At 45.4% G+C, this 27,543-nt stretch overlaps 3 protein-coding genes across 3 annotated transcripts in view; 2 read left to right on the top strand and 1 right to left on the bottom strand.

Moving 5' to 3' along the window:
• The window catches only part of LOC114658669 (vesicle-trafficking protein SEC22b), a 5,433-nt gene extending 648 nt beyond the window's left edge, over nt 1-4,785 (top strand). The window contains exons 4-5 of the mRNA XM_028810696.2: nt 61-207; nt 4,334-4,785. Coding sequence (XP_028666529.1) covers nt 61-207; nt 4,334-4,488 — 302 coding nt within the window. The 3' untranslated portion in view covers nt 4,489-4,785. The remainder of the gene's footprint in view (nt 1-60; nt 208-4,333) is intronic.
• Nucleotides 1-27,543, top strand: part of LOC114658628 (putative C->U-editing enzyme APOBEC-4) — a 131,474-nt gene that overhangs the window by 87,345 nt on the left and 16,586 nt on the right. The window lies entirely within an intron of this gene.
• On the bottom strand, nt 4,038-27,543 carry imp3 (IMP U3 small nucleolar ribonucleoprotein 3). Its single transcript, XM_028810697.2, has 7 exons — nt 27,315-27,543; nt 7,678-7,785; nt 7,010-7,084; nt 6,845-6,924; nt 5,694-5,745; nt 4,983-5,055; nt 4,038-4,902 (listed from the first exon to the last, which is right to left on the bottom strand). The coding sequence occupies exons 1-7, from the start codon at nt 27,449-27,451 to the stop codon at nt 4,876-4,878; spliced, it is 552 nt and encodes a 183-aa protein (XP_028666530.2). The 5' UTR covers nt 27,452-27,543; the 3' UTR covers nt 4,038-4,875.

Here is a 27,543-nt window from a genome sequence, read left to right as displayed (position 1 = left end):
TGCGGTGGTTTGCGTCGCACGCCTGCCCGTTGTTAAGCGTCTGGATTGCTTCCTTTGCAGACACGTACATTCAGAAGACCAAGAAGTCGTACATTGACAGCCGTGCCCGACGCAACCTGGGGAGCATCAACAGCGATCTGCAGGACGTGCAGAGGATTATGGTGGCCAACATCGAGGAGGTCCTGCAGCGAGGAGAGGCGCTCTCAGGTGACTGGCGTGGATGGGGCTTTACGTTTGACCGGTGCCACTCACACAGCACCCGGTCTCACGTGCTTCGTGTTCCTGGGAAGTGAAGGTCGTTTTAGACTCGCAGATTTTTGCACACTGGAAAGAGCCGACTAGTCCACTGGCGGTCTATCAAGTTTCAAGTGAATAATTTAGGCAGCAGGCCAGTGAGCCCGACGGAACTCATGTCGTGAGAGTGTGACTTCAGAAATGTTTTGTCACAATTTGAAAGTCCCCAAGTGCTGCTTCAAGCCGGATGGTTGGCCTCTTCTGTCGTGAAAGGTCCACGTGTTTCAGGCTGTCCTCAGGGCTTGTCCTGAGACCTGACTGACTGCCACTCTCTGGATGTTGAGGACGCCGTCCTCCCGCACACTCCACATTAGACAGATCACGCATGACATGGCTGCCCATTAGGACTCCCCCGTCTCGTTAAGTGCAGTTTGATTTCAGGGCGCTAAACCTGACGCCCGCCTCTGTGCTGACTGGGCAGTAGCTCTGAATTCTCTGACGCGTTTGGATTTCAAAAACTTGTTATCCACATTTTTAACAGCTGCGTATGCTGCACTCGTCCCTACAGGACTCCATTTTAAGTTCACTTCTAAAGTTGCCAACACCATCACCCGCTGTTCTCTGTGGCATTAGCAGCTGAACCCATTGCTCTTGTGGTGGTCTAACTGCCCCACATCCATAGCCTTTTGAGAGCTGGCATATGTCTTAATTGCCAAGCCCCCAGTAACCACACTTTGCCACTTTCTGCCAAAACAAGGCCATGCTGATGGCCCAGTGACTGCTCTGCCCTGCTCCATGTCTTCATTCACCTAACTGGTCTTTACTGGCCACCATCCGCCTGGTCTCCTAATAGATACGGTTGCTTTCTGGGATCTCCCCTTTGCCTCTGAGAATATTTAGGGATTATCAGCAAGGCCAGCAGCGCTTTATGATCATTTTGGGGCAGCCTGTGGGTTGTATGCTCGATGTTGTCTTGACGTGGCGGCCTTTTGAATCCTCCAGCAGTAAAGGGATGATGGCGTCCATTGGCAGACCACACATCAGCTAACCAAACGCGCAGCTGAATGTAGTCGAGTGTAAAACGCGCATAGGAAGAGACCCCTCTTCACTCCTGGCTGGCTGGCTGGCACAGAGCTGGTATTTCAGTGTGTTTGGTGGCACTTTACGTATCCCAGAGATGAATTTTACCTGGTGCCATAGCTCTTTGTTGGCCAAGCTGCTAAGGACCAGGCTCAGCTCGGCTCATCCCTCCAGTAGTCTTCCTCGTAGACGTCCACACACCTCGTTTTGTGCTCTTGCCCCTTGTAAGGGTCATTGATTGTCCTCATGCCTTTCTAAAGAGAGCGGACACTGAAGTGACAAGAGGTGGCTATGACTGTCGTGTTAGGGAGTAACTCGGTAACATTCCTCGTTATTTATGTAAAAGTATCCAAGCACGTCACTTGTTGTAAACCGTAATGCCGCGTTACGTTTTTGCGGCTTATTCTTCTTATTCACAAGAGTCTGCACACTCGACCGGCCAGCGTTTGTTCTTGAATTCTAAAGCCACATGTGGACCTTCTGAGTGTGGGCACTGCCCGCCACGGGTTCACAAGGCTGGGTTGAACAGACGCCTTTTACTTTCAGGTTTGTGATTTCTCCCAGCAAACTCTTCTGCATGGCTGAGCCACTTAGCCTCACCAAGGACTGGCACGCCCATTCACCACATTTGCTCAATGGTGCTGTGCCCCAAAACTGGGCAGATTCCCTCAGCACATGCAGGATTACACATTTAGTTATCACTTTAGTTCAGTTTACTTTCACACGTGTGCACGTTATTGCCAACCCCGGCGGGCAACGTCTTCATGAAGAAGGGCAGATGACACTGTGTCCCCCCCCATAGTAACACCGCAAGTTGCAATATCGTTTGGAGCAAAGCTATAGCTGATAAGTTTGTAAGAGCAGATGATAAACTAGGAGGGCACAGTAGGCACCCTGGACAGTTCCAGATATTAACTTGGGTATAATAAATGAAGCCCCCGTGAAAGTTACACTGCGACTGAAGCACCAGCTCAGGTCAAGCAGTGGTGCCACTGTGTAGAAAGGGGCAGTGATGGCTGCTAGTGTGGGCCTGCCCCTGGGCACTATAATAATAATTCTTTGCATTTATATAGCGCTTTTCTCACTACTCGGAGTGCTCAGCAATTGCAGGCTAAGGGTCTTGCTCAAGGGCCCAACAGAGCAGAGGCCCTGGCCAGGTGGGTTGGATCTTTCCAGATGTTCTTTGCTTTTCTGCTGCAGCGAGCCGTTTCGATGATACGCTGGAGGGTCTTCCTGCTCCCGGAGGTCCAGGCCGAGTTCCCCCCCCCCGTGGGAGTTGTGCTTTCTTAAGGCTCCTCGTGTTTGTTGTGGCTGGCTGAGTATTTTGCAGATGGTTGGTAGCAGTTTGGTCAATGCCAGCTTGGCGATGGGATGTAAACTGCGGTGAGGAACACGACTGTAAGTTCCCTCTGCAGATAAGGAGGTTGGCACTTCAGGCTTATCAATTCAAAGTGCCGAGAGCCGTATTGTTCAGCTGTGCCCCAAGCATTATTTATACAGCATACATTGGCACACTGTGCCACCTTTGTCCTTACCAGATTTAGACAGTCCAGTCCCCAAACTCAGTAGCTGCATTGGGGATGTTGGCGTTCAGATTTCAATGTGAAAAGAGGCACAGCTGGTCATCCTGGGGGTGAAATCCTCTGTCTCAGCTTGTCGATCCTGTACACTGGGCACAGCTGCCATGTGCGGGGAGTTCTTTAGTCCGGCGTGGACGCCCGCTCTCTTACTCCACTTCTGTCTCCTCAGAGTGGTAGTCCAGGTGGGCACCATTGGGGTGGTGGAATAAATAAAGCCCTTTGTTCCCATATTTCTAAACGGAGTGTTTTAAAAGTAAAATGGTGACAGTAAAATAAAGAATGACGTCTGCACGGAGAGCCAGGTAGTCATTTTACTTCAGTATAGTAAGTGTGGCGTTAGGTTACTCTTTAAAAGGCAATCAGACTACTTTTAACATATTGCCCCCCAACACTGGCGCTGAATGCAGAGCCTGGCAGAGGCACAGGGGTACAGATTAAGGAGAACAAAACGAGCAGGTCTTCCCACTTAGATTTGGACTGAGCTGCGGCTTCTCTGTGCTCATCTTTCATAAACAGAAGGGTGTACCCCAAAGTCTAAGATGCTGACCGGAGGTGGCAGGTGCAGTGCCCCCCCCCGTCTAGGTAAGGCACCCTGCCTTCAGTTGAAACACCTCAGTGATTTGGGTGCCAGACAGTCAGACTTTTGAGTCAAGTGCTGTGTCACCATGTCTGCCGGTGCCCTTCAGAAAAGCCTGAGCAGAGCAGGGGCAGGACAGACTGATTGTGCCTGTGCCCACTAGCAATGGCGGCTGCTGCTTGCTTATGAGTCACACTATCAGCAGGAGCGTCACCGCGTGTCTGAAAGTGGCTCTGCCCACAAGTGCCACACCTGCTCCCAAGTTGCCGACAGATGCAGTTACGTAGGTGGCCCAGCTCGTTTGGCAGCATAACATTTAACTTCTGCACAGACTTCACTATTGTCGGCACACCTCAATGCCCTCCAGCCCTGGCATGACAACAGAAACAGTGGAGTTGGGATGAGAGTGGCAGACTAAAAGTGAGTCACTTGAGGGACAATGAGAGACGTGGCCAGCACCCCTGGGTCCCACAGCCTGGCAGTTACCTCATCTTGAGCCTTGGCACTACTGGGATTTGTGCCATTCCTGTACAAAGACCCTCCAGGCAGCCATGCCATGACTCATCTTTTGCTTGCTGACACCAGTAATGGCATTTCAGTTTTATTAAAACTATTTTACAAGGTGAAACATCAGACTATTTACACACCGAGACGAAGACGTACCCCCCTTCTGCCTTTCTATACCAACTTGGAGTGCCATTCACTTTGTGGCAACTTTTCCAGGCTGCTCATGGCAGTGGGCTCTTTGTTTGACTCGCTACCAGTTACAGGCTGAGGTCCTCTCACATCTTGGAAGACGACCACAACTTAGAATGAAACCCACCCCGAGCCCTCTCTGAAATTTGGTCTTTGTGTTTTGCAGCTTTGGATTCGAAGGCCAGCAACTTGTCCAGTCTATCCAAGAAGTACCGGACCGATGCCAAGTACCTGAATACACGCTCTACGTACGCCAAGCTTGCAGCGGTAGCCGTCTTCTTCGTGATGCTCATCGTCTACGTGCGCTTCTGGTGGCTATGAACACCCATGGGTTTGTGCGGCGTTGCTTTTGGCTTTGTTGTCAGGCCCCCTCTACCAGAGACAATGTGCCCCTGTGGGTGCCATATCGCTGAAGACTGACTTGCTCGATACTGTGGGCACACAGGTGTGCCAGAGGTTACAACCTCAGTGTGAGGGACATAGAAGGCAAGGGTGGGGTGGGGTATCAACCACACCAAGGAGTAGGTCAGCCATCTTTAGTTCTGTTTCCTTCTGTTAAATTAAAAACTTGTGTGTCTGCCACCCCAGACAGGTTGAGGTCTCTGCACTTAACGGCTTCTGGCTTTATAAAAAAAGAAAAAAAAAGGGGGGGAGAAGATCCACACCCAGGTGGGCAAACCATGGTGAGATGCTGCCGGCGGGCCAACCTCAGGAGGCAAGGTCAAAGTCATCACGCTGCAAGGAGAGACGAAAGTGCCAGTTAGCAACAGAAAGACACCCCCCTTGCCCACGGCCACCTCTCCCATGGCATTTACCAGCTCATTGTACTCCATCACGTGACGCTTGATCTTGGACGAGTCCACCCAAGTGATGAAGTCTTCAAGGTTCCTAAAACAGGAAAAGAGACACACAGTCTTGATGGTTCCCATATAAAGGATGGCGTTTGCCACTAGAGAGTTGAAGAGGGTCAGGGCACAAGTGGCACACAGCAAACAGGCCCAACTGTAGTTAACAAGCAGCTGCTTCGATTGGCGTTTATCAAAAAATAAAATAGTAAGAATGTCCTGGAGGCACCTCAAGAGGATGTGTCACAGAGCGGCCATCACACTTACCGTACACACTGGCCTACAAAATGGCACAAGGCCTGATCGCCGTTTGCTCCGCCATCACCCATCTCCACCACAGGTCAGCCACTCTCACCTGACCACTTGCTGCTGTCCAGAGGGGTCCAAACACAAATCCTGGAGTACTGAAGCAAGTCTGAATAAACAGGTCCTGCCCTTCACTTCCCAAATACAGGTCAATTTTAACAACTAATGAGAGCACAAGGCCGCCTGTCCCAGGACACCCTCATCATTGTGAGACCCAAATACTGCCTGGTACTGGTGGCTTAGCAGTTAATGGGCTCACCCGACTACTCTTCATTACAAGATGATTCATACTGACTGGGAGGAGGAGGGCGGCTAAGGGTGACCAACCCCTGTGGCTTTCAGATCAAAACTGGTCTGGCGTTACTCGTCACTCACCTGCTGACTAGGAAGGCGGGGTCCGTGATGATCTCTGGCCCGACACGCACATCTGAGACCCAAAGTTAAGGAGCTCAGGAGAGCACAGGGGGACAGTGTGAGTCGGCTCCATCTTGGGAGCCCCTTGAACCCGCTACCGCCAATAACCTACGCAAGGAAGATGACACTCGCACAAAGCAAGGGTTAGGCGCACAAACAGGCAAAAGTTCAAAAACGTTCAAATAGTCGGTCCAATAAAAAAAAAAAAAACAGCGACAGTGGAGGTTAAAACACAGGCGGGTATCCACCCTTCAAACATACAGTTTTAATAAAAGCGGGGGTCTCCTTAGCTTACCCCCCAGTAGAGACACCCGACAGTTCGGCCAACCTTCTGTGCCCTCGGGTCCCTGTAGCCGTCTCTGGGTCCCAGCAGGACAACACCCCAAGCTGCCCAGCTCGTGTCCCTGTGGTCACCGGCAGCACCCGCAGGACGCCTCACTCAGCCTTCAATTACCTCTACAGCTCCCTCCCGGCCTTCTGTAGAGTCGCTCAGCTGGAGTGTCCATGAGCCCCCGAGTGCAGCCGAATGCCACCCTGAAGGACTTCCTCACAGCACCGGCTCCCCCCCCTTCACTTTCTCTCGCATCTTTTAACCTCCATTTCTTTTCCTTTTTGTCCTCCTTTCTCACGATGCCGACTCACTTTTATCTGCCTCCGTGGGCACAGTGCCTCAATAATGCAATGCAGAAAGCCACTGAAGCCATCGAGACGGACCGCGGCCTCGCATGCAGGTGCGTCTCACCCCAGTTACTCCATCGACACACACCCATGGAGATCAGGCCGGCTCTTCAATTACTCAATTATTAAAGAGGCTCCTGACTATTAAGCTGCAGACCTGCCATTAAACCACAGTCAGCCAGTTGACGCCACACGCAAGCACCTCGAGGTGCGCATGATGGACGGCTTCACCCAAGCGCCATGGCAACCGCACTGCATGACTGTCATGTGAAAACATTGCTGATTGGATTAAAATGTTTTCCCTGATTAGCCTCAGGACGACAGCCAGCCTGCCAGAACAGCGGCGCCTCTACGTCCTCCGCGGCCAGCAGGCAAGCGGCCACTCAGAAACCAAGAAAACCTCAGGGACGGACGCCACGCGAGCATAAGGATACGGCCTTGTTCGATGAAGGTGATGGCGGTCTTCAGGTTCTGGGCCATTCTCAGCTTCACCATGATGCTGGGCAGACGTCTCCTGAACAGAAAAGGAAAGAAAGCAGGCATCCATTAGGTAAAGTGGCAAAATGTGAACAGCAAGCAGAGGTGTGCGACAGACGTACCTGCAGAAAGAGGAGGCCGTCACCTTCTCTGTGAGTGCCAGGCTCTGCTTGGTAGGAATCAGGCCCAAAGCATAGCTAGGGGACAGGAAACAGAAAAAAAAAAAAAAAAAGGCAAGAAGTACAATGAGTTGAGCAAGGCACCATACGGGTCAAGCTAGGCATTGTATGGGACAAGCTGGGCACTATATTCACGAGACGTAAACAAAGATGGCCCGGAAATGTCATGTCATGTCTGCCTGCAATGTGAGACACGCACCCGGCCGGTGTTGTGCCTGCCACAAATGGACTGGCTTTTTCCCTACAAGGTCAATATAAATAGCACAACGTCCCCAAGTGACAGGAGAAGCGCTCAGAGTGTGCAGTGGTGCCAAGACCATTCTCACCTTTCAGGTGAGTGCAAGGCCAGCTGCCATCAAACAGATGTGAACCCCCAAGGAGTGCCAAGCAGGAGGCCAGCAGGCACAGACACTGAAGTGGCTCACATGCAGGCTAAGTTTAGCCGCTTCCGCTCTCCTATCCCATTGCACCGCCTGCTGCCAGTTATTAGTGGCGTTCCGGTGTCAGAGCACAGCGAGCGGCTCTGCTTACAGCTACCCCTCGCCAGGAATGAGCAAACGTGCGACCTTCCCAAACACGAACACCCACGCGTGTGCCCTCTATGCACTTACAGTTTCTCCAGTAGCTGCTGGGTGCAGGTCACTCTGAAGGGGTCTTTCTCATTCAGATCTTGGATCTTGACTGCCAGGTCTCGGACATTGCGACTCAGCTTGTTGTACCTGCAGAAGACAAGGGGGGGGGGGGGGGGGCACATGTCATTGAGGCTTCATGTCAAGAGAAGCCCCCCGGGGGGGCTGGAGTCAATGCAGGTCAGTGATTAAAACATCACAACCTGCAGTGTTAACAAGATGGCACCCCAAATAAGCAAAATACAGGGCACTTTATAAAAGGTGCCATCTGTGAATGTCCTCACCCGACTAGAAGACAAACCGATCTCACTTGCCACAACTCCAGTGTGGACCCCAAAGCACCGATGTCTGACCATTTCCAAGCACTTAAGCTGTCCTTACACCAAGTATGGTCCTGTGGCATGCTGCCCTCCTCCTAATGGGTGTACCATCTGGCTTTACTCGCGTCTGAGCTGGTGAGAGACACCATAGGCTGTTTGCTTGCATTGGTAGGGGGGCTTACGGCGAGGATGGACAACTAATGTCAAAGGGTCCCTCTCACACCAGAGTGAGCGGTGCCACCATTGCCCAATGATGGAGGACCGGTGAGGAGCAAAATAAATGTAACCAGACCCCTAAAATGGGATTTGTAGAGGCTTGGGGACCTGTGGCAAGATGTCATGGAGTAATAGTAATTTGTGCACATATAATAAAAAAATAAAATTAAGAAAAATGAAATCAACAACCACACTTCATTGAATCAGAATCAGAACACGGCAGCGGAATTCACTGTACCTTCCATCGAGAGCACAAAGCTCTGTAAAGCCGCTTGTGTTCCACTGTGCCACTCTGTCACGTTTGCTCCTCTGAGATTTGCGTCTGCACCAGTGAAGTGTAAGAAACATTAAAGCGCCAACTCAAAAGTGACATTCAACACACGAATCTCAACGACATTTCCAGCTTCCACTTCTCAGTCTCTCTCCTGCATTTGCATTGGTCTTCAGTTTAAGCTGCCATCGTTTTTGTGGGGTCATATTTGCTATGCCACAATACATGGGGGGGTCCAAGCAAGCTTATAAATAAGGACGCGACCTTCTGAGAACAGCCAACGTGTTAAATGAGCACATCAAACGCTTTCATCAAAATTGAGCCACGTGAACAAACGACCACCGCGGTCCCAAGAACTGATACTTCTGTGAATTTCACTATCAACTTGGTACCGAATGCAATGGTCGGGTTTTACGGTCTCAGTGGTAGGGAATCCAAGTTGGTAGAGAAGAACTACACATGAAAATGGCAGATGGTAGTCAGGCTGTGGCACCGCAAAACACAACACTTTCATTGAAAGTTCAACTCCTATTCGCGTTTGCGTAGTTTGAATAGAACATCAGTTTCTTCTATAGTCGTCGTTAATGGTGTAGTCTCTTTTCCCCCTACAAGTTAGTAAAGATAGAACTTTCTTGCTAGAACTGAGATACAGTTTGATAATTGAGTCAGTCAGTCAGTCCATCTGTCTGTCGTCGTTTTGAACTGGTGGTCCTAGGGACGTGAAAGACCCATTTTCAAATTAGAAATGGGGTAGGCAGACAGTTTTCTGAAAGTGAGTTGAAACGATTTGAAATGGAACAAGATTTAAGCTTTGAACATAACTTTTCTTAAGAATTTTTCTTTGTTTTGCTATTTCAGTTTTACTTTGAATTTTAACTAAAACTTTTAAAAATGAAGATATTTTGTCTGTGGAATCATTTCGGCACGTCGTCAGGCTTTTGTTGAATCCCATTTTTTAAGTTAGAACTGCTGAACTTTGGAAAAATGCAGCTACAATCATCATCAGCAGCAGCACGGAGCGTCTTACAAGACGTGGCATTGTTCTAATTAACGCTCTCATTTACCTCCATCTCCCACACGGACATACTGAATTAGGAGTTAGCAATCTACAGAAGACGAGTCAACTGAGGAGTGAAGGAGAGTTAATTTTTAAGCCATATTTCATAATGTGTTTGGAAGAATATTAAATCAATAAAATTAAATAAGCAGCAAGAAACATTTTGTGACACATTTATATGCACTCATTTCATGCAGTTTATTTATTTACATTCGTTTTGTCGGAAATATTCCTCCATATTTTAGTAGTGCAAGGTGGCTGGTGAAAGGTGCGATCAGCGAAGCTGTAGATAGCCAGGAGCGGGGCTGAGGGTGGCAACTCCTTTGTATTTTGGCTATAAACTGGATAAAGGCCCCCGCGTCTGCGTTTTGGTACGTGACATCAGCATCGTTGATTTGTAACACACTGGTGAGGCCTCACCTGGAGTCCTGTGTGCAGTTTTGGTCTCCATAAAGACAGAACAGCACTAGAGAAGGTCCAGAGAAGAGCAACTGGGCTGATTGCAGGGCTACAGGGGATGAGTTATGAAGAAAGATTAGAAGAGCTGAGCCTTCTTAGAGATGAAAAAGAGACCTGACTGAAGTGTTTAAAATGACGAAGAGGAGTTAGTCCAGTGGATCCAGCTGGTGACTTTAAAAGGAGTTCATCAAGAACATGGGAACAGAACTTGAAACTTTAAGGGTAAATTCTCTACAAACATTAGGAAGTTTTTTTCTCCCCACACAGAGAACCACAGACACTTGAAATAAGAGACTAAGTAGTGTGGTGGACAGCAGACAGACAGTAAGACTTAGGAGACTTTCAAAGACTGGAAGATTAAAGTGGATAGGACTGGCGGGCTTTGTTGGGCAGCGAGTGCCCTCCAGAGTAAGTTGTATGAGCCCTAAGAGCTCGGACTAGTTTGACGAATCCTTCCGAGATGGTGAACTTCACTTTTAAGGCCTAGGATATTTCTTACAGCCTGAGCTGATGTGTCCTCAGCCAGCAAGAACTCTTTGTAGAGGTGAGTACGTTCAGCGAGGTACCCTACTGACTTGAAGCTGCTATTCCCTTCCTTGGGGGTCCCTGGCAGGCGTCTTGACCGCCTCACTAAAGTATTTCAAGTGCTGTCAGGTCTCTCCCACCAAAGTGATGACATGACATACGGTTAGGCTGGTATGGTGCGTTGTCTGTAAGCTCTGCTGAAATGTCATTAAGATTCAGCTGGTTGTTGTGAAGGGACTGAAGTGCTGCTGCCCTTGAAACGAAGGGAAAGTTGCAGCTCTCCATAAAGATAACATCTGCCAAAATGTCCTGGAGCCTCACGTATAACGCCATGCGTAGAACTCACACTATAACATGGCGTAAGCACAAAAGCGGGAATGTGCGTATGCACAGAAAAATCCAGATGCAGGAATCTGTACGTACGCAAACTTCCATGTTCTTCCGCTACATAAATCCCGATCAGCGTGAAAAGTAACGCAAGAGCACGCGCCTTCTGTCCCGCCCCAACTCCTCCCAGAATTACGCCTTTTTGAATATGCAAATCAATATAAATAGCCTTCTGTGAACAGACAATGGGAAAAGCACGGGGGAAAATATAAGAATTTCAGCGAATACCAAGTGGAGGCAAAGGAAAAACGTACTATTTGTTGGTTTAAACAGTGGTATAATCAACAAAAGAAAGTTGATCGAGTGACAGAGTGTCAGAGAAACTCGAAAGCTCAAGTTCACAAAGTCGCACAGTGCCCAAAATAAAAAAGAAGTCACATATCAAAGTCGGCGTGAAAAGGCAAGTCGTAGCCCACCGTCTGAGTGTCATATGAAAGCTTATTAGGGTACAGAGAAAAAAAAATAGGCACACAGTGGGGGAAAAAAGCACAAAATGTCAACTTAATCTCAAAATTTCCACTTTAATCACGTAGTTTATTTTGCCATTAAAGTAGAACATCATAAACTTCATCTTAAAATCATTTAATTTACTAGTTTCTCAAATCCCATTGTAACTAAACTAGCACATTAAATGCTTTGTTCTGTATTTGATCTTCTATGTGCTCTATATGTGTGAATCACTACCTGCTTCTTAAACGGGCTTTCTTTTTCTCCGACAGGACACATAATCCATTACATTCGTGATATTACAGCTCTCTGAATAATTAGAACACTGAGATGTATACGTGATATCTTTTTCATGATGATAGGAGTTAAAGCATGTTATTTTTAAACATGAGAACACGGTGGCGCAGTGCTTGTTCATATCTCACGCAAGAGGCTTGCTGTGCCATGCGCGACCTTCGATGAAATAATTTATTACAGAAGTACTGTCTCTTTCAAACGTACTAACCTCCAATTCCTGTCCTTACTTTTCTTTCTCCAAATACCCAATCGCCACACAATCAGCTCTGTAATAGACGTGAAGCCATTTGTAAGCTTAGAACGCCGATTCTTCAAAACGTTTAAGGAACAGTACGTGTTTAATTATTCTGTCTATCCTTCCAGTGTCGCGTCAGCACCAGCAAAAATACAGCGCAAGGCAGGAACAATCCCTGAACTAGCTAGTGCTGCGGCACCGTGTCCTCACATGTTTAATTATTAACAATATAGATTATTTAAATGAAGTTAAAGTTTTATCTGTATAATATAAATCAACATATTTTGCTGCATTTCACCTTAAAAATGATATCGTCATCATATGTAAATACGCGCTTCATAAAGTGGCGCAGGTTGTGCAATATTATAACTGTAGTGCAAGTTTACAGTGAGGTAATTGTACTTAAGTACTAACAGTTCTACAAGAAGCACTTGATGGACTGATTGAGTGCATTTAGAGTTCTTGGGATGAAACTTTTTCTAAACCACGAAGTCAGTACAGGAAAGTCTCTGAAGCGTTTTGCCGTAGTTGAGGCAGCGTCTGCTTCATGCTGTATACCGATAATTCTCTTTCCGATCAGCTGCTGCTGTTATTCCCCACTCAGACACAGTGATATAAATACTCCGAGTGGTGCAGTGAGAGTAATATGGAAAAAGATGATCTGCTGTGGCAACCCGTAACGGGAGCAGCTGAAAGAAGAAGATGTGGTGAGAGTAACAATGCTAAAGCAGTCATGGTATTTGGAATACTATGGCTATTCCCTGGACCATTATATTGTTACAGGTTAATTACAATCGGATGCATTACACTAATAAACAATATGCAGTTAGTTTCAGTGTATTTATAAAGCCTGCAGTCTGCAAAACCGAGCAGAGAAATTGCGTACGCCAGGGTATGAGGTACCGTGGAAATGTGCGTGGCTTTACGCCAAGTTTAGGTTTTATACATCGCGATTTGAGCGTGGAAACGTTCGTACGCAACATTTCTAGGCGTACACACTGTTTATACATGAGGCCCCTGGTCTTCAGTACCTGTATTTGTAATGATTCTTAACCCTTAAATGTTCACAGATTGAAAATGTGCATCACTACATCTGTAGCTTCATCTACTGCATATCTTATTAATTGCAAAGCAAAAGCAAACTAATCTGCAAGACGCTAAATCCGGGAATGAAACAGAACAAAAGGGCTTGTTGCATCGGAGGAGACGTCTGCTCTTCTGCACAGGTTTGTAGGGCCGAGTTTATAACGGATGAGTCGAATGTGGACCTTGTGTGCCTCATCACCGCCAGGCCAAACGTTTATTAAATCCAAACACATCGTTGTTAATTCTTAAAAGGGAACCCGTTAACCAGGGCCGTTCACTAATAACATTTTTCTAAGGGAAAGACTGTTAATATAGCAGTTAAATATAATTCTACGTACAATTAGAACTGCCTACATAAAAGAATTACCATTCAGCCAAATGTTTACTCGCCTATTGGTGGTCTCATCAACTACAACATAAATTTTACTGCCACGGATCTTTTGAAGAACGGCGTCCATGTTGTTCAAAGATGCGGCGAAAAGGAGTTTGATGAAGATGGCTCTCATTTTCTAGCAGTGCGCCTCCCATTTTCCAATGCTTAATAAAGAAAGGACGCATCTTCGTCATTTTTTGAGTGGGATGTCTGACTCACATGACCACAAAGCCCTCTACAAACTGGCGTCTTTCATCGGACCTTCTTGTTGTTTTTTTCTGAAGGGCTCACTTTTTGACCTTAACGTCTCCTTGTTCTTGAGATGGGTTTTACATTTGACGTAGTCATTGCAAGGATCTTTTCATGTCAAGTCTGTGGTGTGCTGGCAAAACTTGCAGAAAAGTTGCTGTCCAGATCTGTAAGTGTCACCGGGATGTTGTTGTGCCCTCAACTTGCAGTTTGGCTGGTGTTTTAGTTTTTTCAATGTACTTAGGGTATCCGATTCTGTTCGCTTTCACATTTCTGCCTCATACAGCAGGCTAAGTCACGTGACTAACGAGAAAAAATACAGATGGAGGCACGACTGAATTTCTACAAAGACCTGCGTTCACTTGAAATACAACAAACTAGAAAATACTGTCCGAATGACAGAACTACATATTACTCAATCATTTCATTTATTCAGACGTTTTGTGACAATCACCCCTTCAGTCTCTAAATTCTGCAAATTTCGTTTTTAAATCTAAACTCTGGTTTTATGCATTAATTCCGTGATTCTCTTCGTGTTTTCTGCCCTACTTAGGCAAACACAAGTGTTGCAGAGTCCCTATTGTAATGACAATACATTTAAAGGTCTCGCATACCATCTTCAGGGTCTCTGTGGCCATCTCCCCCCCTTCACAACAGCATCAGAATACAAAGAGTTTTTATATTTAACATCTTTCTACTGTCAACTTACAACACAGAGAAACCCGACATTGTTTTCTCACACTGCCATTCATTAGAATCCTTCAGACTTACATAAAGATACACACAGTTATGGTCAACACCCTGCTAGCGGCTCGAGTAGCAGTACCGTCCGCGTAGCGTAGCGTTAAGTATATCAGCAGCCTAAGGAGATTCAGACTTCCTTCCAGGGCGGGCAGAGTACCACACAAGTGTTCAACCAACCTGAGAAGTGAACAAAACATCTGGGGCCTCATGTATAACGCCGTGCGTAGAACTCACACTATAACATGGCGTAAGCACAAAAGCGGGATTGTGCGTACGCACAGAAAAATCCAGATGCAGGAATCTGTGCGCACGCATACTTTCACGTTCTTCCACTACATAAATCCCGATTTGCGTGAAAAGTAACGCACGTGCACGCGCCTTCTGTCCCGCCCCAACTCCTCCCAGAATTACGCCTCTTTGAATATGCAAATCAATATAAACAGCCTTCTGTGAAAAGACAATGGGAAAAGCACGGGAGAAAATATAAGATTTCAGCGAATACCAAGTGGAGGCAAAGAAAAAACGTACTATTTGTTGGTTTAAACAGTGGTATAATCAACAAAAGGAAGCTGATCGAGTGACAGAGTGTCGGAGAAACTCGAAGGCTCAACTTCACAAAGTCGCACAGTGCCCGAAATAAAAAAGAAATCACATATCAAAGTCGCCGTGAAAAGGCGAGTCGTAGCCCACCGTCTGAGTGTCATATGAAAGCGTATTAGGGTACAAACAAAAAACATAGGCACACAGTGGGAAAAAAGCACGAAATGTCAACTTTAATCTCGAAATTTCCACTTTAATCACGTAGTTTATTTTACAATTAAAGTAGAACATCATAAACTTCATCTTAAAATCGTTTATTTTACTAGTTTCTCAAGTAGCATGTTAAATGCTTTTTTCTGTGTTCGATCTTCTATGTGCTCTATGTGTGTGAATCACTACGTGCTTCCGTTCTTTCTCTTTCTCCGACAGGACACAGAATGCATTACATTCGAGATATTACAGCTCTCTGAATAATTAAAATACTGAGATGTATACGTGATATCATTTTCATGATGATAGGAATGAAAGCATGTTATTAAACATGGGAACACGGTGGCGCAGTGATTGTTCATATCTCACTTAAGAGGCTTGCTGCACCATGTGCGACCTTCGATGAAATAATTTATTACAGAAATACTGTCTCTTTCAAACGTACTAACCTCCAATTCCTGTCCATACTTTTCTTTCTCCAATCGCCACACAATCAGCTCTGTAATAGACGTTAAGCCATCTGTAAGCTTAGAACGTCGATTCTTCAAAACATTTAAGGAACATTGAAATATCTTCGTAGTACATGTTTAATTATTCTATTCGTCTATCCTTCCAGTGTCACGTCAGCACCAGCAAGAATACAGCGCAAGGCAGGAGCTATCCTTGAACCAGCTATACGCTGCGGCACCGTGTCCTCACATGTTCAATTATTAGCAATACAGATTATTTAAATGAAGTTAAAGTTTTATCTGTATACTATAAGCAACATATTTTGCTGCATTTCATCTTAAAAATGATATTGTCATCATATGCGCTTTATAAAGTGGCGCAGGTTGTGCAATATTATAACTGTAGTGCAAGTTTACAGTGAGGTGATTGAGTGCGTTTATAGTTCTTGGGATGAAACTGTTTCTGAAACGCGAGGTCCGTACAGGAAAGGGTTTGACGCCTTTTGCCGTGGTTGAGGTAGTGTGTACTTGAAACTGTATACCGATAATTCTCTTTCCCATCAGCTGCTGCTGTGATTCACACTCGGATACAGTGATATAAATACTCCGAGTGGTGCAGTGAGAGTAATATGGAAAAAGATGATCTGCTGTGGCAACCCTTAACGGGAACAGCAAAAAGAAGAACAAGATGCAGTGAGCGTAACAACGCTAAAGCAGTTATGGTATTTGGAATACTATGGCTATTCCCTGGCCCATTATATTGCAGCAGGTTAATTACAATCAGATGCATTACACTAATTAACAATATGCAGTTAATTTCAGTGTATTTATAAAGCCGCGTCAGGAATGTGGAGCTAAGAAAGAAAGGATGAGCACACAGGAACAGTAGTTTGACCATTCTGTGGACCATTATATTGTTACAGGTTAATTACAATCAGATGCATTAAATTTATGAACGATATGCGGTTAATTTCAGTGTATTTGATAAAGCCGCCGCCGTGGATGTGGATCTAAGAAAGAGTAACCACACAGGATCAGTAGCACTGCTTTGACGCTGGGTGCCGCCAGTCTGCAAAACCGGGCGGATAAATTGCGTACGCCAAGTAATGAGTTACCGTGGAAATGTGCGTGGCTTTACGCCAAGTTTAGGTTTTATACATCGCGATTTGAGCGTGGAAAGGTTCGTACGCAACATTTCTGTGCGTACGCACCGTTTATACATGAGGCCCCTGATGTGGCCAGCATGTGAGCTTCTGCGGAATTCACAGTTCAGTCCACAGAGTGAGTTTACCAAAATTATAAGCAAGGTGCAATACCACTTGTCACATTTCAGTCTGCTTTACAGCCCAATTTATTTAAAACAACATTCATGGAAGTACAAAATAAATAAATAAATAAAATATTTGGACGCCTGCACCTTCTGTTATGCAGCCAAGATGGTCTTTGAGTTTGAAGGGATTGGGTTTGTCCTCAACTCCAAGTGCGGGGGGGAGGGGTGGGGGGAAAGGAGGAGACAGGATTGACTTTCTCATAGTTAACATGAAATTTATCAGTTCTGAGAAATATTTATAAAATGTCTAAAAGCATGTGAACCGCCTCATTATTACAGCAGTGAATGTCACCTCAATCTTTAAACAAACACACCTTTGTAATACGAGACTCTCGAATATCAGCCATTGGATCAGGTGACAGTCCTGTCTGTCACTTTCAAACATGTCCTATTTGCCTTCACTTGCCATACTTATGAATGCCAATTACCTTCAAAAACTCAAGGACCTCCAAAAGATTGTTAGCTAATTCGTTATTAGCAGCTGCATCAGGACTTGAATTGCAGAGAGCATTTCATAAAGAACGGCATCCTCATTATGGACTCAACCTCACTTATCTCACCTCGTCAGGTCAGGTGTGGAGCATGCACTGGTACAGCCACACCCATCATACAACTCCCCAGGCAGGCCCACTACCACCCTCCGGAAATGACCATCTATCTGCCACAGCCAGGTGTTACATGGGTGTCACCTTGGCCTAGTCCAGCCACTTGGGTCCCGAACGGTGAGGGTCCTGTGAGCCAAATCACCCTTGGGAAATCGCGCCACATGACCGTAGTGCCATAACTGACGCTCCCTCACAATGCAGGTAATGTGCCTCATTTGGGACTCCGTAAAGAATACAAAGTCAAACCAGCAGTACCCAAGGACTCTCCGAAGAGACACGGTGCTGAAAGGAGTCCAATCTTCATCTCAGGTCACTGGATAGCATCCATATCTGTCTGACCTCCTCCATGTTGCCATTCCCTCCTGTACCCTTAGATCCTCTTCCTCCATCCACTGGACTGTCCCCTTCATCCCTCTTACCACCAGCTCTGCTCCCCAGCTCTAGAACTCATTACCTTCTGAGCTTAGAAATATTGAATCATTTTCACTTTTCAAATGTAAACTTAAAACTCATTTAAGTCAGCTTTTTCTCTTTGATTACAATTGCTCTGTCCGATTTTAATTTTTGTATTTTAGTTTTGTTTATAATCTTATCTATTGTTTAGTGTCCTCGAGTGTTTAGAAAGGCGCCTACAAATAAATGTATTATTATTAAACTTTTATTTCTGGGGAATAAAACTGGAAATCGTTGCTACGAGCCATTCAGTCCCAGTACAGGAGGAGCAGGAGTTTGGTCCGCATTGCCGGTAATAAGTCGGACTCCACCAGGGCTGCCCTTTGTCACCGATTCTATTCATAAGCTATATGGACAGCATTTCTAGGCGCAGCCCAGGAGCGGAGGGGGTCTTGTTCGGTGACCTCAGAATTTCATCTCTGCTATTTGCGGATGACGTGGTTCTGTTGGCTTCATCAGACAGTGACCTCCAGCTCTCACTGGAGCGGTACACAGCCGAGTGCGGAGCAGCAGGGAGGAGAGTCAGCACCTCTAAATCCGAGGCCATGGTTCTCAGCCAGAAAAGGGTGGAATGCTCTCTCCTGGTTGGGAGTACAGTACACCCTCAAGTGGAGGACTTCAAGTATCTCGGGGTCTTGTTCACGAGTGAGGGAAGAATGGAATGGGAGGTTGACAGATGGATCGGTGCGGCATCCACAGTAATGCAGGCTCTGCAACGGCCCATCGTGGTGAAGAGAGAGCAGAGCCAAAAGGCGAGGCTGTCAATTTACCAGTCGATCTACGTTCCTACCCTCACCTATGGCCATGAGCTTTGGGTAGTGACTGAAAGACCAAGATCGCAGATACAAGCGGCCGAAATGAGTTTTCTGCGCAGGGTGGCTGGACTCTCCCTTAGAGATAGTGTGAGGATTTCAGTTATCTGGGAGAGACTCGGAGTAGAGTCGCTGCTCCTCCGCATTGAGAGGAGTCAGTTGAGGTGGTTTGGGCATCTGGTTAGGATGGACACCTCCCTAGGGGGGTGTTCTGGGCATGCCCCACTGGGAGAAGGCCATGTGGCAGACCCAGGACACACTGGAGGGATTATATCTCCCAGCTGGCCCTGGAACGCCTCAGGGTCCTCCAGAGGACCTGGAGGAGGTGGCCAGGCAGAGAGAGGTCTGGGCTTCCCTGCTTAGGCTGCTGCCCCCCTGACCCGACTTGACTTTGGATAAGTGGTGGATAATGGATGGATGAAAACTGCAACTAACAAAAGCCTTGTGTTTCTTTTTCTTTTAGTCTTAAAAGAATAGTACAATTTTCCTACTGTAATCTAAACCATGTGGGATTTTTAAATAAAGGACAATTCTAGCAATGCCATGCTGAATTTCAAGGCCTGCCTACAGCTGCATATCTCCAAGTTGCTGCTCACACATTCAGAATGTGCTCATTGGAACTTCTTGAGCTTCTCCTTGAAATCAGCCCTGGAGTAAGGACAGGCTCGGCTCCCTTTTCATTGTTACTTGTCATGGCTGTAGAGGATGAATTCGGAGATTCTGTTTGCTTACGTAGCTTCACTTGAGCTGTCACTGATCAGTCTCACTGCCATTTCCAACTCCCTCGTTCCTCTTGGCCAGCCGATTACTGCACTCTCAAAGTGTGCAAGAAAACTTCCAGCTCTAACTTGAAAAATCTGCAGTAACTGTTGCCTGTAGTTTCGTTTTTTTTGTGCTGAAGGTGCAGCAAAATATTCCAGCTGTATTAGGCTCAGCTGTGAAGGATTGAAAAGAAATTGTAAAGCGTCGCACTGCGGTTTAATGCAAGCTAAAAACATTGTTTATAAATTTTACATAAAGTGCACACGAAACTGGGTAGCTGCCGATATTCTCAGTAAAACTTCACAAACGTGAGGTCAGCTTCAACAAGCAACCTGACATGTTCTTGCGTGTTCTGCCTGCTCTCCTCCTTTCTGTGCAGTCGCTTTATGAACACCACGATTTGCATCGGGATATTGTGACCTCTGCTGGCATCAACATCTGACCAAACAGACCAGTAAATATCTGAATGCTGCACATACAGGTGGCCTTTGGGTGACAAGCAAGTTCTGTTCCCGATGACATGCGTAACCCAGTTTGGTACGCAAGTCAGAACTTCGGCTGAAAAGGTCTGTTGCTGGAAATAAAGCATTATGTATTTGTGCCCACTGCTTTATTACTTTAACAGAGAAAGTTATTTATAAAATGATAGCAAATTCTACTTTACTTTTAAAAAACACAAAACTCGAATGAATTAAACTGAACTGGACTAGGAGTATGCCCAGCATGTCGGCCTTCTGCTTAAACATCCTACAGTTGTTGGTAATGACACAGTACCGTGTCGAGCAGGAAGCAGCAGAATGAGGGCACGGAGAGACCCCACTGACTGATCTCCTAGCTGGGATGTGCAAGCAGCAGCTCTGAATGTTCAGTGAAATACCAGCTGGCAGTCGAGCCGCTTACCTGTGCCAGAGCGGACTGAATGGCGGAGAATGCTGCTGGTTACATTGGGCGACATGTGCAGTCATTGCTGAGGGATGCTGTACTACCTGAGCTGCATGCCGAGGACACTGGGAATTACAGCCAGTGGACAACTGAGCCGCTTATCTGTGACCGAGCTTAATGCATGTTTAGGAATGGTGGCTCTGAGGCTAGGGATCTGCACTGGCAATTGGAAGGTTGCCGGTTCAAATCCCGTAAATGCCAATAGGGACTCTGCTCTGTTGGGCCCTTGCCCTTGAGCAAAGCCCTTAACCTGCAATTGCTGAGCACTGAGAAAAGCACAAATTATTATTAGTAGTAGTGACATTGAACAGCACATGTGCACAAAAGTACAAAATGATAGCCAAGTCCTCATACTGCAGCACGATTCCTCACCATTAATGTTCACTGCATCAAAACTAGTTGGTTTTATTTATATGTAAAAAATGTAAATTATGAAAAGTAATTGAAATTCAGGTGAAACATTTGGAGGTTATGTGCGTTTTCATATCTGTGGGACTGCCATAATCTGAGACTTGCCTGTATTTTGAGCTGCAGCCACCTGCTGACAAGGGAGTCAACCTGGCTACGAGCAGCTGAAAGTGAACCACCAGCACACACAGAATGTAGAATCACGACTATTAGGGGAGAAAGAACAACCCACAATAACACCACGAAATGGCCAACAAACTACACCGAGTGCATGACTTGTACTCGGGCGCCGGCGCAGTATTGCGGTAATGTGCCTAAGCAAACCGTTAAGGTCTACCGGCCCACTGACTTTTCACTTACACTCCAGGACTTGGCACCTCTTTTAAAATGGGGCACCACACCCAAGCTACTTTTGTGGGTTGTTGTAGTCCCCTGTTGGCTCTTTTTAATTTATATGCAACTTGCAATTTGTGGAGTTTCTTTGATTTGTTTCTACTTAGTTCCTTCAGCCAGGGTCCACCACCTTTATCAGCAGTAGGTGAAGATGAAAAGGTGCCCTGCTACCACACTCTGATCAGCATAACGTACTGAAAGTATTCCCAATGAAATGTCTGCCGTGTTTTTACCAAATGAATGCAGTAAACTTTAACAGGTCCCACTGTGTTTGATTATTTGTAGCTCACCTTTGCTGCGTAAGATCAACCCTTGAATGGAAAAATGTCCAAACCAGGAGTGTGAATGCAGCATTAAAAGGAAATGGCCACATTTACCTTCCTTCTAGCCATTGGATCGATAGAAATTGAAGGAAGGGCACTTTAACGTCATCGCTCTTTTGCATTATAACTCTGCTTTCTGTATTTAAGTCAATTCTGCTCCTGTCTATTCACCGAACCGTGAACTTCCACATCTATATCTGACCACCAGATTCTCACAAACTTTTTGAGAATTGAAACAAACAGCACTGTAAGCAACACTAGAATTAAATCTCTTTTCTGCTTTGTCATAAAATCCTGGCACATTTTTTAAACGCAATCTCCACTGTCTAAACCAAAGTTCGCCAATACACCTCATTTTAGCGCTGGTGCTGAATATTTTGTCCTTCAATAAATGCATCAATTACTCCTTTCATAAGACATGTTAAGTAAAACAGAACAGTTGTTAAAGGCCCCAAGAAGCCAAAACGAAGACCGAGTGCTAATTTAGATGACCTGCTACTGGTAGTGGGCGTCCATAAAAGTCACAGACAACATAAATGGTTGCCGTTTATCCATCGAAACATTTGAATGACAGCCCTGTCAGTAGTGTCACTTATTTAAAAAGGTTTCCATCTTCCATGGTTTTTCTCACCAATAGAAAACAACACTCAACTTCAGAGGTGGCATTTTATATCAATGTTCACCGAGATGCCTTGGTGACATCTGCTAATACAGTAACAATCGGACACTGGCCCTTCCATATTACTACACCACCAAATCAGAAAAAGTTGTGATGGTGTGGAAAATGCAAAAACAAAAAACAAAATGCAGCAACACTTAAATTGACTTGACTTTAGATCCTTTTCTTAATATATCTGCTCCACGAGGCTCGCTCTCACCCAGACAAAGCTGGGCGCACTGTGAGGATGATGGCTGTCAATTTCTCCAGCACCTTCAATACCATCAAGCCATCCCTGTTGAGAGGTAAACTCCAAGGTGGACGAGCCTGTGGTGTCCTAGATGACGGACTCTCTGTGGGGCAGACCACCTTTTGTGAGACTCCAGGATGGAGATGTCAGCCCTGCAGCACCACAAGGAGGGTACTGATAAGCGGGGGGACGAGACAAAGGAGAGCGGTCAGGTGGAGAACTTTGTTTCGTGGGACAAAAAGAATTGCTTGCATCATAATAGCAGCCAAACTACGGAATGGCTTACTGACTTTCACCGCACCAAAGACCCTCTACGCCTGGTCACTATGCAGGGAGTGAGTGAAGAGGTGGTCCACATTAATGACAGGTTGGACTGGTCTCTGAACACCGAGGGACGCTATAAGAAAGGCCAGAGCAGGTTTTTTTTTTTTTTCTCCCCTCTTAGGAGACTTGAGACTTTAAGGAAAACGTTTGTGTATATTTATTTTTACTTGTCTATGTGTAAATTTATTTAAAAAGCTTCTGTAAAATGTCAAATCCCCCCCCCCCCCCCCGAGAACAAATAAAGCTTTACCTCTATAAGTGTGACCAACACAAAGCAATCCCCAAATGTGTCACCGAGACTACTGTGTTGCACCAATCAGGCCTAATGGAAGCACCCTAATGCTCCTCACGCTTTCCAAAGCTGTGAAAATATTCTTCTGAGGGATGAGTGGACAGTTTCTGCCCGTAGTTACATTTGGGGAACATTTCTTAGGTACTTAATAAATACTGAAAATGAAGATTACAAACTAAATAAAAATGAGGAATGAAAATCAGCCACATGTGCTCCGACAACTAACTCTCCTCCCAAAAAGAGACTTCAGAACACCACAGAAATCCAGACGTCACCTGCACTACTCAAGAGCTCATTACACCACAAACGTGAAATAGTCACAGGATGACAATGACAACAGATACAACACGGAGCTCCCTTCTTGTAAGAACACAAAAACAGACTTCCAGGGCGGTCAAAAATCCACGTGCGTCACAAGCAAACAGTCTGAACACGAGTGTAGAGCGGCCTGTTGGGTATTGTGGGCTTTGAAAATGTCCGATTGCACTATGCGGTTACAACTTGTAGGCCTTTATCGATTTGTTATTTACAGTGAATTGTCTGTTTAAAGGTAAATGGGCATTTAAGCACAAAAATGTTGTTGAAAGTAAAAAGTCTCTTGTACTTTGCATATTCTATTGATGTGTAAGCTACTGTCGAGTAAAGGGTTTTGCAATATTTCAATGAAAGTGTTGTGTGTTCAGATGAACAACACACAAATCATTACCTAAAACCACAAAATGTGACACTACTTCACCAGTAGAACTATGGGATGTGCCCTCAGTATATTTTTGTGCTTGTCACTCAAATAAGATGAACAACTGAGTGACACACACCTGCTTTAGATTTCTTCAAGCGGTGTGTCAGCATCAAACATCTGGAGCAACCAACAATGATTCACTCCAAGTGCTCGGGAGACGTGGCATTTCCCTTAATCTGCATGGAAGTCCAACTGGAAACACTGGGACGACTACAGCAAACGTACACAAGCCCGACTGCAACAGCTGCACACAGCGTGAGATCTCCCCAAACTTTGTGAATTACAGGCACATCTGCATCCAAGGGGGATGGCGGGCCGCTTCTGGGCTCACTGGTCTGATGAGCTCCAAGTTGACACCTTGAATGGGTCACCACTTGGTCAAATTACCCAAGTCAGCGCCGAAGGTGTTATGAACAGGGGGCATTTTACTCATATAGGGATCACATCAGTGACATTCCACTGCTGAAGTACTATTACTGAGTACTGAGAAAAGCGCTATATAAATGTAATGAATTATTATTATTACTGTATTTACTTGATCTGCTAGCTACTGCAGACATTGTGTGTGTTGAATTTATATAACAAGTGCAATTTCACAATTCTGTTATCCTTGTGACACAAAGCAAAATGAACAACAGAATCCCAAGCAAAGGCAAAAAACTGCAAATTCCTCCCAATCCACAACATGAAAAACTGAAAGAGTTTACAATGACTGAAAGAAAACAATGAAAGCACGTCCATCTGTGTAAACGCCTTGCTGCCATTTTGCACAGACATATCCACTAGACCAGTGGCTCCTAAACTCAGTCCTGGGGACCCACTGTGGCTTCAGGTTTTTGTTCCAAGCAGCTTCCATTTTTCATTGGACTCTTAGCCTAATTAAGTGAGTCCTTATTTCCCAGTCTCTGTAATTTCCACATTGACTCCAAAACACAAATTCACTTTGGTAGATTTTTTTAAAATGTAATGAGCAGTTATATGGGGAATATGCAGTTTTCTTTAAGTTGTTAACAGTATTTTCAACCTAATTTTCATTCTGCTTTTAAGGGTGTTCTGGTTATTTAATTGATTATTTTCGAGTTAGCAAGTCTGACACTGAAGTTGTTGCGGCTTTCATCATCCTGGGTGTCTAATATGCTGGCTGTTAATTGTCACTATTAGGGTTGAATAATAATAATAATTACATTTATATAGCGCTTTTCTCAGTACTCAAAGCGCTATCCACACAGGGAGGAACCGGGAATGAAGGGAGCAAACTACACAGGAAAAGGGGAAGATAATAGGAAAACAATAAAAGAGACTTAAGTATTTATATAGCTTTAGAAAAAAAAAATAGAAAAATTTGTAAATGTCTTATAAATATAAAAACCATACTGTTGTGTTTTTCTGAATGCAGAATAACAGAAGAGTAAACAAAGATCAGCTAATTAAATGAGATCAGTTGATACCGTTTATTATCGCCGATTGTGAATGTGGTCAGAACAAAAACCTGCATCCACAGTGGGTCCCCAGGACTGAGTTTGGAAAGCACTACACTAGACGACTACAAGACCACCGGGGGGGTCAGACATCACAAAAAGCTGGCAACTGAAAAGCCAACACCGGCCCACATTACACACTGCATGGCATGTGCCATCACGGGCTAACATACAAAATATACTGCAAAGAATAAACAAAAAACAACATTTCACATTTTTAAAAAGTATTCTTACCAAACTTGCAAACGGCTCGTCAATCAGTCGGCTGTGTTGGGCAAATGAAGTACAAACAGTGAGAAGACGGGTTTCTAAAAACACAACGACAGCTCACACAATTTATTTTTGTATCGCCCAAAATCACACAAGAAGTGCTGCAGTGGACTTTAACAGGCCCCGACTCTCTAAGAAGACGAGGAAAAACTCCCAAAAAAAAAAAAGCCCTTGTAGGGGAAAAAATGGAAGAAACCTCAGGAAAGGCAGTTCAAAGAGAGACCCCTTTCCAGGTAGGTTGGGCATGTAGTGGGTGTCAAAAAGAAGGGGGGGGGGGTCAATACAATACAACACACAGAACAAATCCTCAATACAGTATAAAAACAAAAAATGTACAAATACGGAGCAGAATTTAACAGTAGATGACATCACATAATAAGATTTGGATATGTTTGGAGTCCTGGAGACCTCATCCATCAAGCTGCCTCCCCCATTTGGCCATTCCACGGCTGAAACAGCGCTGGGCCAGCCAATCCAATGAAAGGACCCCTCTACCCCATGATTCCTGCGACCCTCCATCAGGGATGACTTTACCTTAGGCAGGCAAAACAACTTGGCATGTGGGCCATGGCACCGAGTGCCACATTTGAGTACCGAGAAGAGAAACCAAATAGGTGAGGGTTAGTAACAAATTCTAACGATCATGTTACTTATGTTTTAGTGCCAATGACTATGTACAGTTAATCAGCAGCTCTAGTCAGGGTGTGCTACACTGAAGTAGTGAGTCTTCAGCTGGGATTTAAAAGACGAGACCGAAGGGGCATCTCTTATAGTAGCAAGTACCCCACTCCACAGTTTAGGGGGCCCTGTAACTAAAAGCTCAATCTCCCACTGTTATTTTATTAATCCTTAGTACTAGGGTGTTCTGTGTTGGCTTTTCTCTACATTCATAATTCATTTCCCCTTGGGATTAATAAAGTATCTATCTATAATGACTAAGCAAATGACACCTTTTATTGGCTAACTAAAAAAATTACAATATGCAAGCTTTCGAGACAACTTTATCTTGCCTGAAGAAGGGGCCTGAGTTGCCTCGAAAGCTTGCATATTGTAATCTTTTTAGTTAGCCAATAAAAGGTGTCATTTTGCTTGGCTTTTCTCATTATTAATCATTGGAATCCTAAGCAGACCGGCATCTTGAGATCTTAATGTGCACTCAGGTTTGCAGGTCATGATAATTTCAGACAAGTAAGCGGACCTTGGCCATTTAAGGCTTTATATGTTAAAAAGAGGATTTTGAAATCTGCCCTAAACACATAGTTAAACAAAAACAGCAACGTCTTTCGAAGCATTCTGGATTTGAACTGAACAAGCGCGTTAATAAAACACGTGGGGCGACCTCGGCCGAGCTTCACCCCGGTGAAATGCGCTTCGACTGGGCATGAACACACGTGAACGCCACCTGCATACGAGGCCATACTGGCCACAGCCCCGCGGTGAGCTCTACAGGTTCGTTTGGTAAGCCGAATAAGAAAGTTTACAAGTAAGAGCGTACTAAACCAAATTCAAGGGGAGCTGCTGCCGCTCATTAACACATCTACAACCGCATCATAGCTCCTGGGGAAAAAATCGGAAACGACCTTAACAAGTTTATAAAAAGCAATGCCTACTAAATCCTGTGCTCGACGTTCGCCAAGTGTGCGCTTCTCTTCACCGACGGGCCCGGCCACTAGCCGAGAGTCAGGGGAGAGGAGGAGGACGCTGACCGCTCTTACCTCGTGTAGTCCTCTCGCTTCTCAATGCGATACCGCCGCAACACTTTTAACTCGTGGAGGTTGTTGTCCACCTCCCAGTTGATGAAATCAACCTTCTTAAGGAGCTTAGTCTCGTGGAATTTCAACTTGCGGACCATTTTCACAGAACCTTTTAACAAAACGGTGGCGTACCTCCTCAACTAATCTGCACCACGTATGGAATTGACGTAGAAGCGACGTCCGCGTGTCC

The sequence above is a fragment of the Erpetoichthys calabaricus genome, chromosome 10, assembly GCF_900747795.2.
Source record: "Erpetoichthys calabaricus chromosome 10, fErpCal1.3, whole genome shotgun sequence".
NCBI classification, from domain to species: Eukaryota; Metazoa; Chordata; class Cladistia; order Polypteriformes; family Polypteridae; genus Erpetoichthys; species Erpetoichthys calabaricus.
Note: the sequence above shows the minus strand (reverse complement) of the source record. Positions and strands in the feature narration are given on the sequence as shown.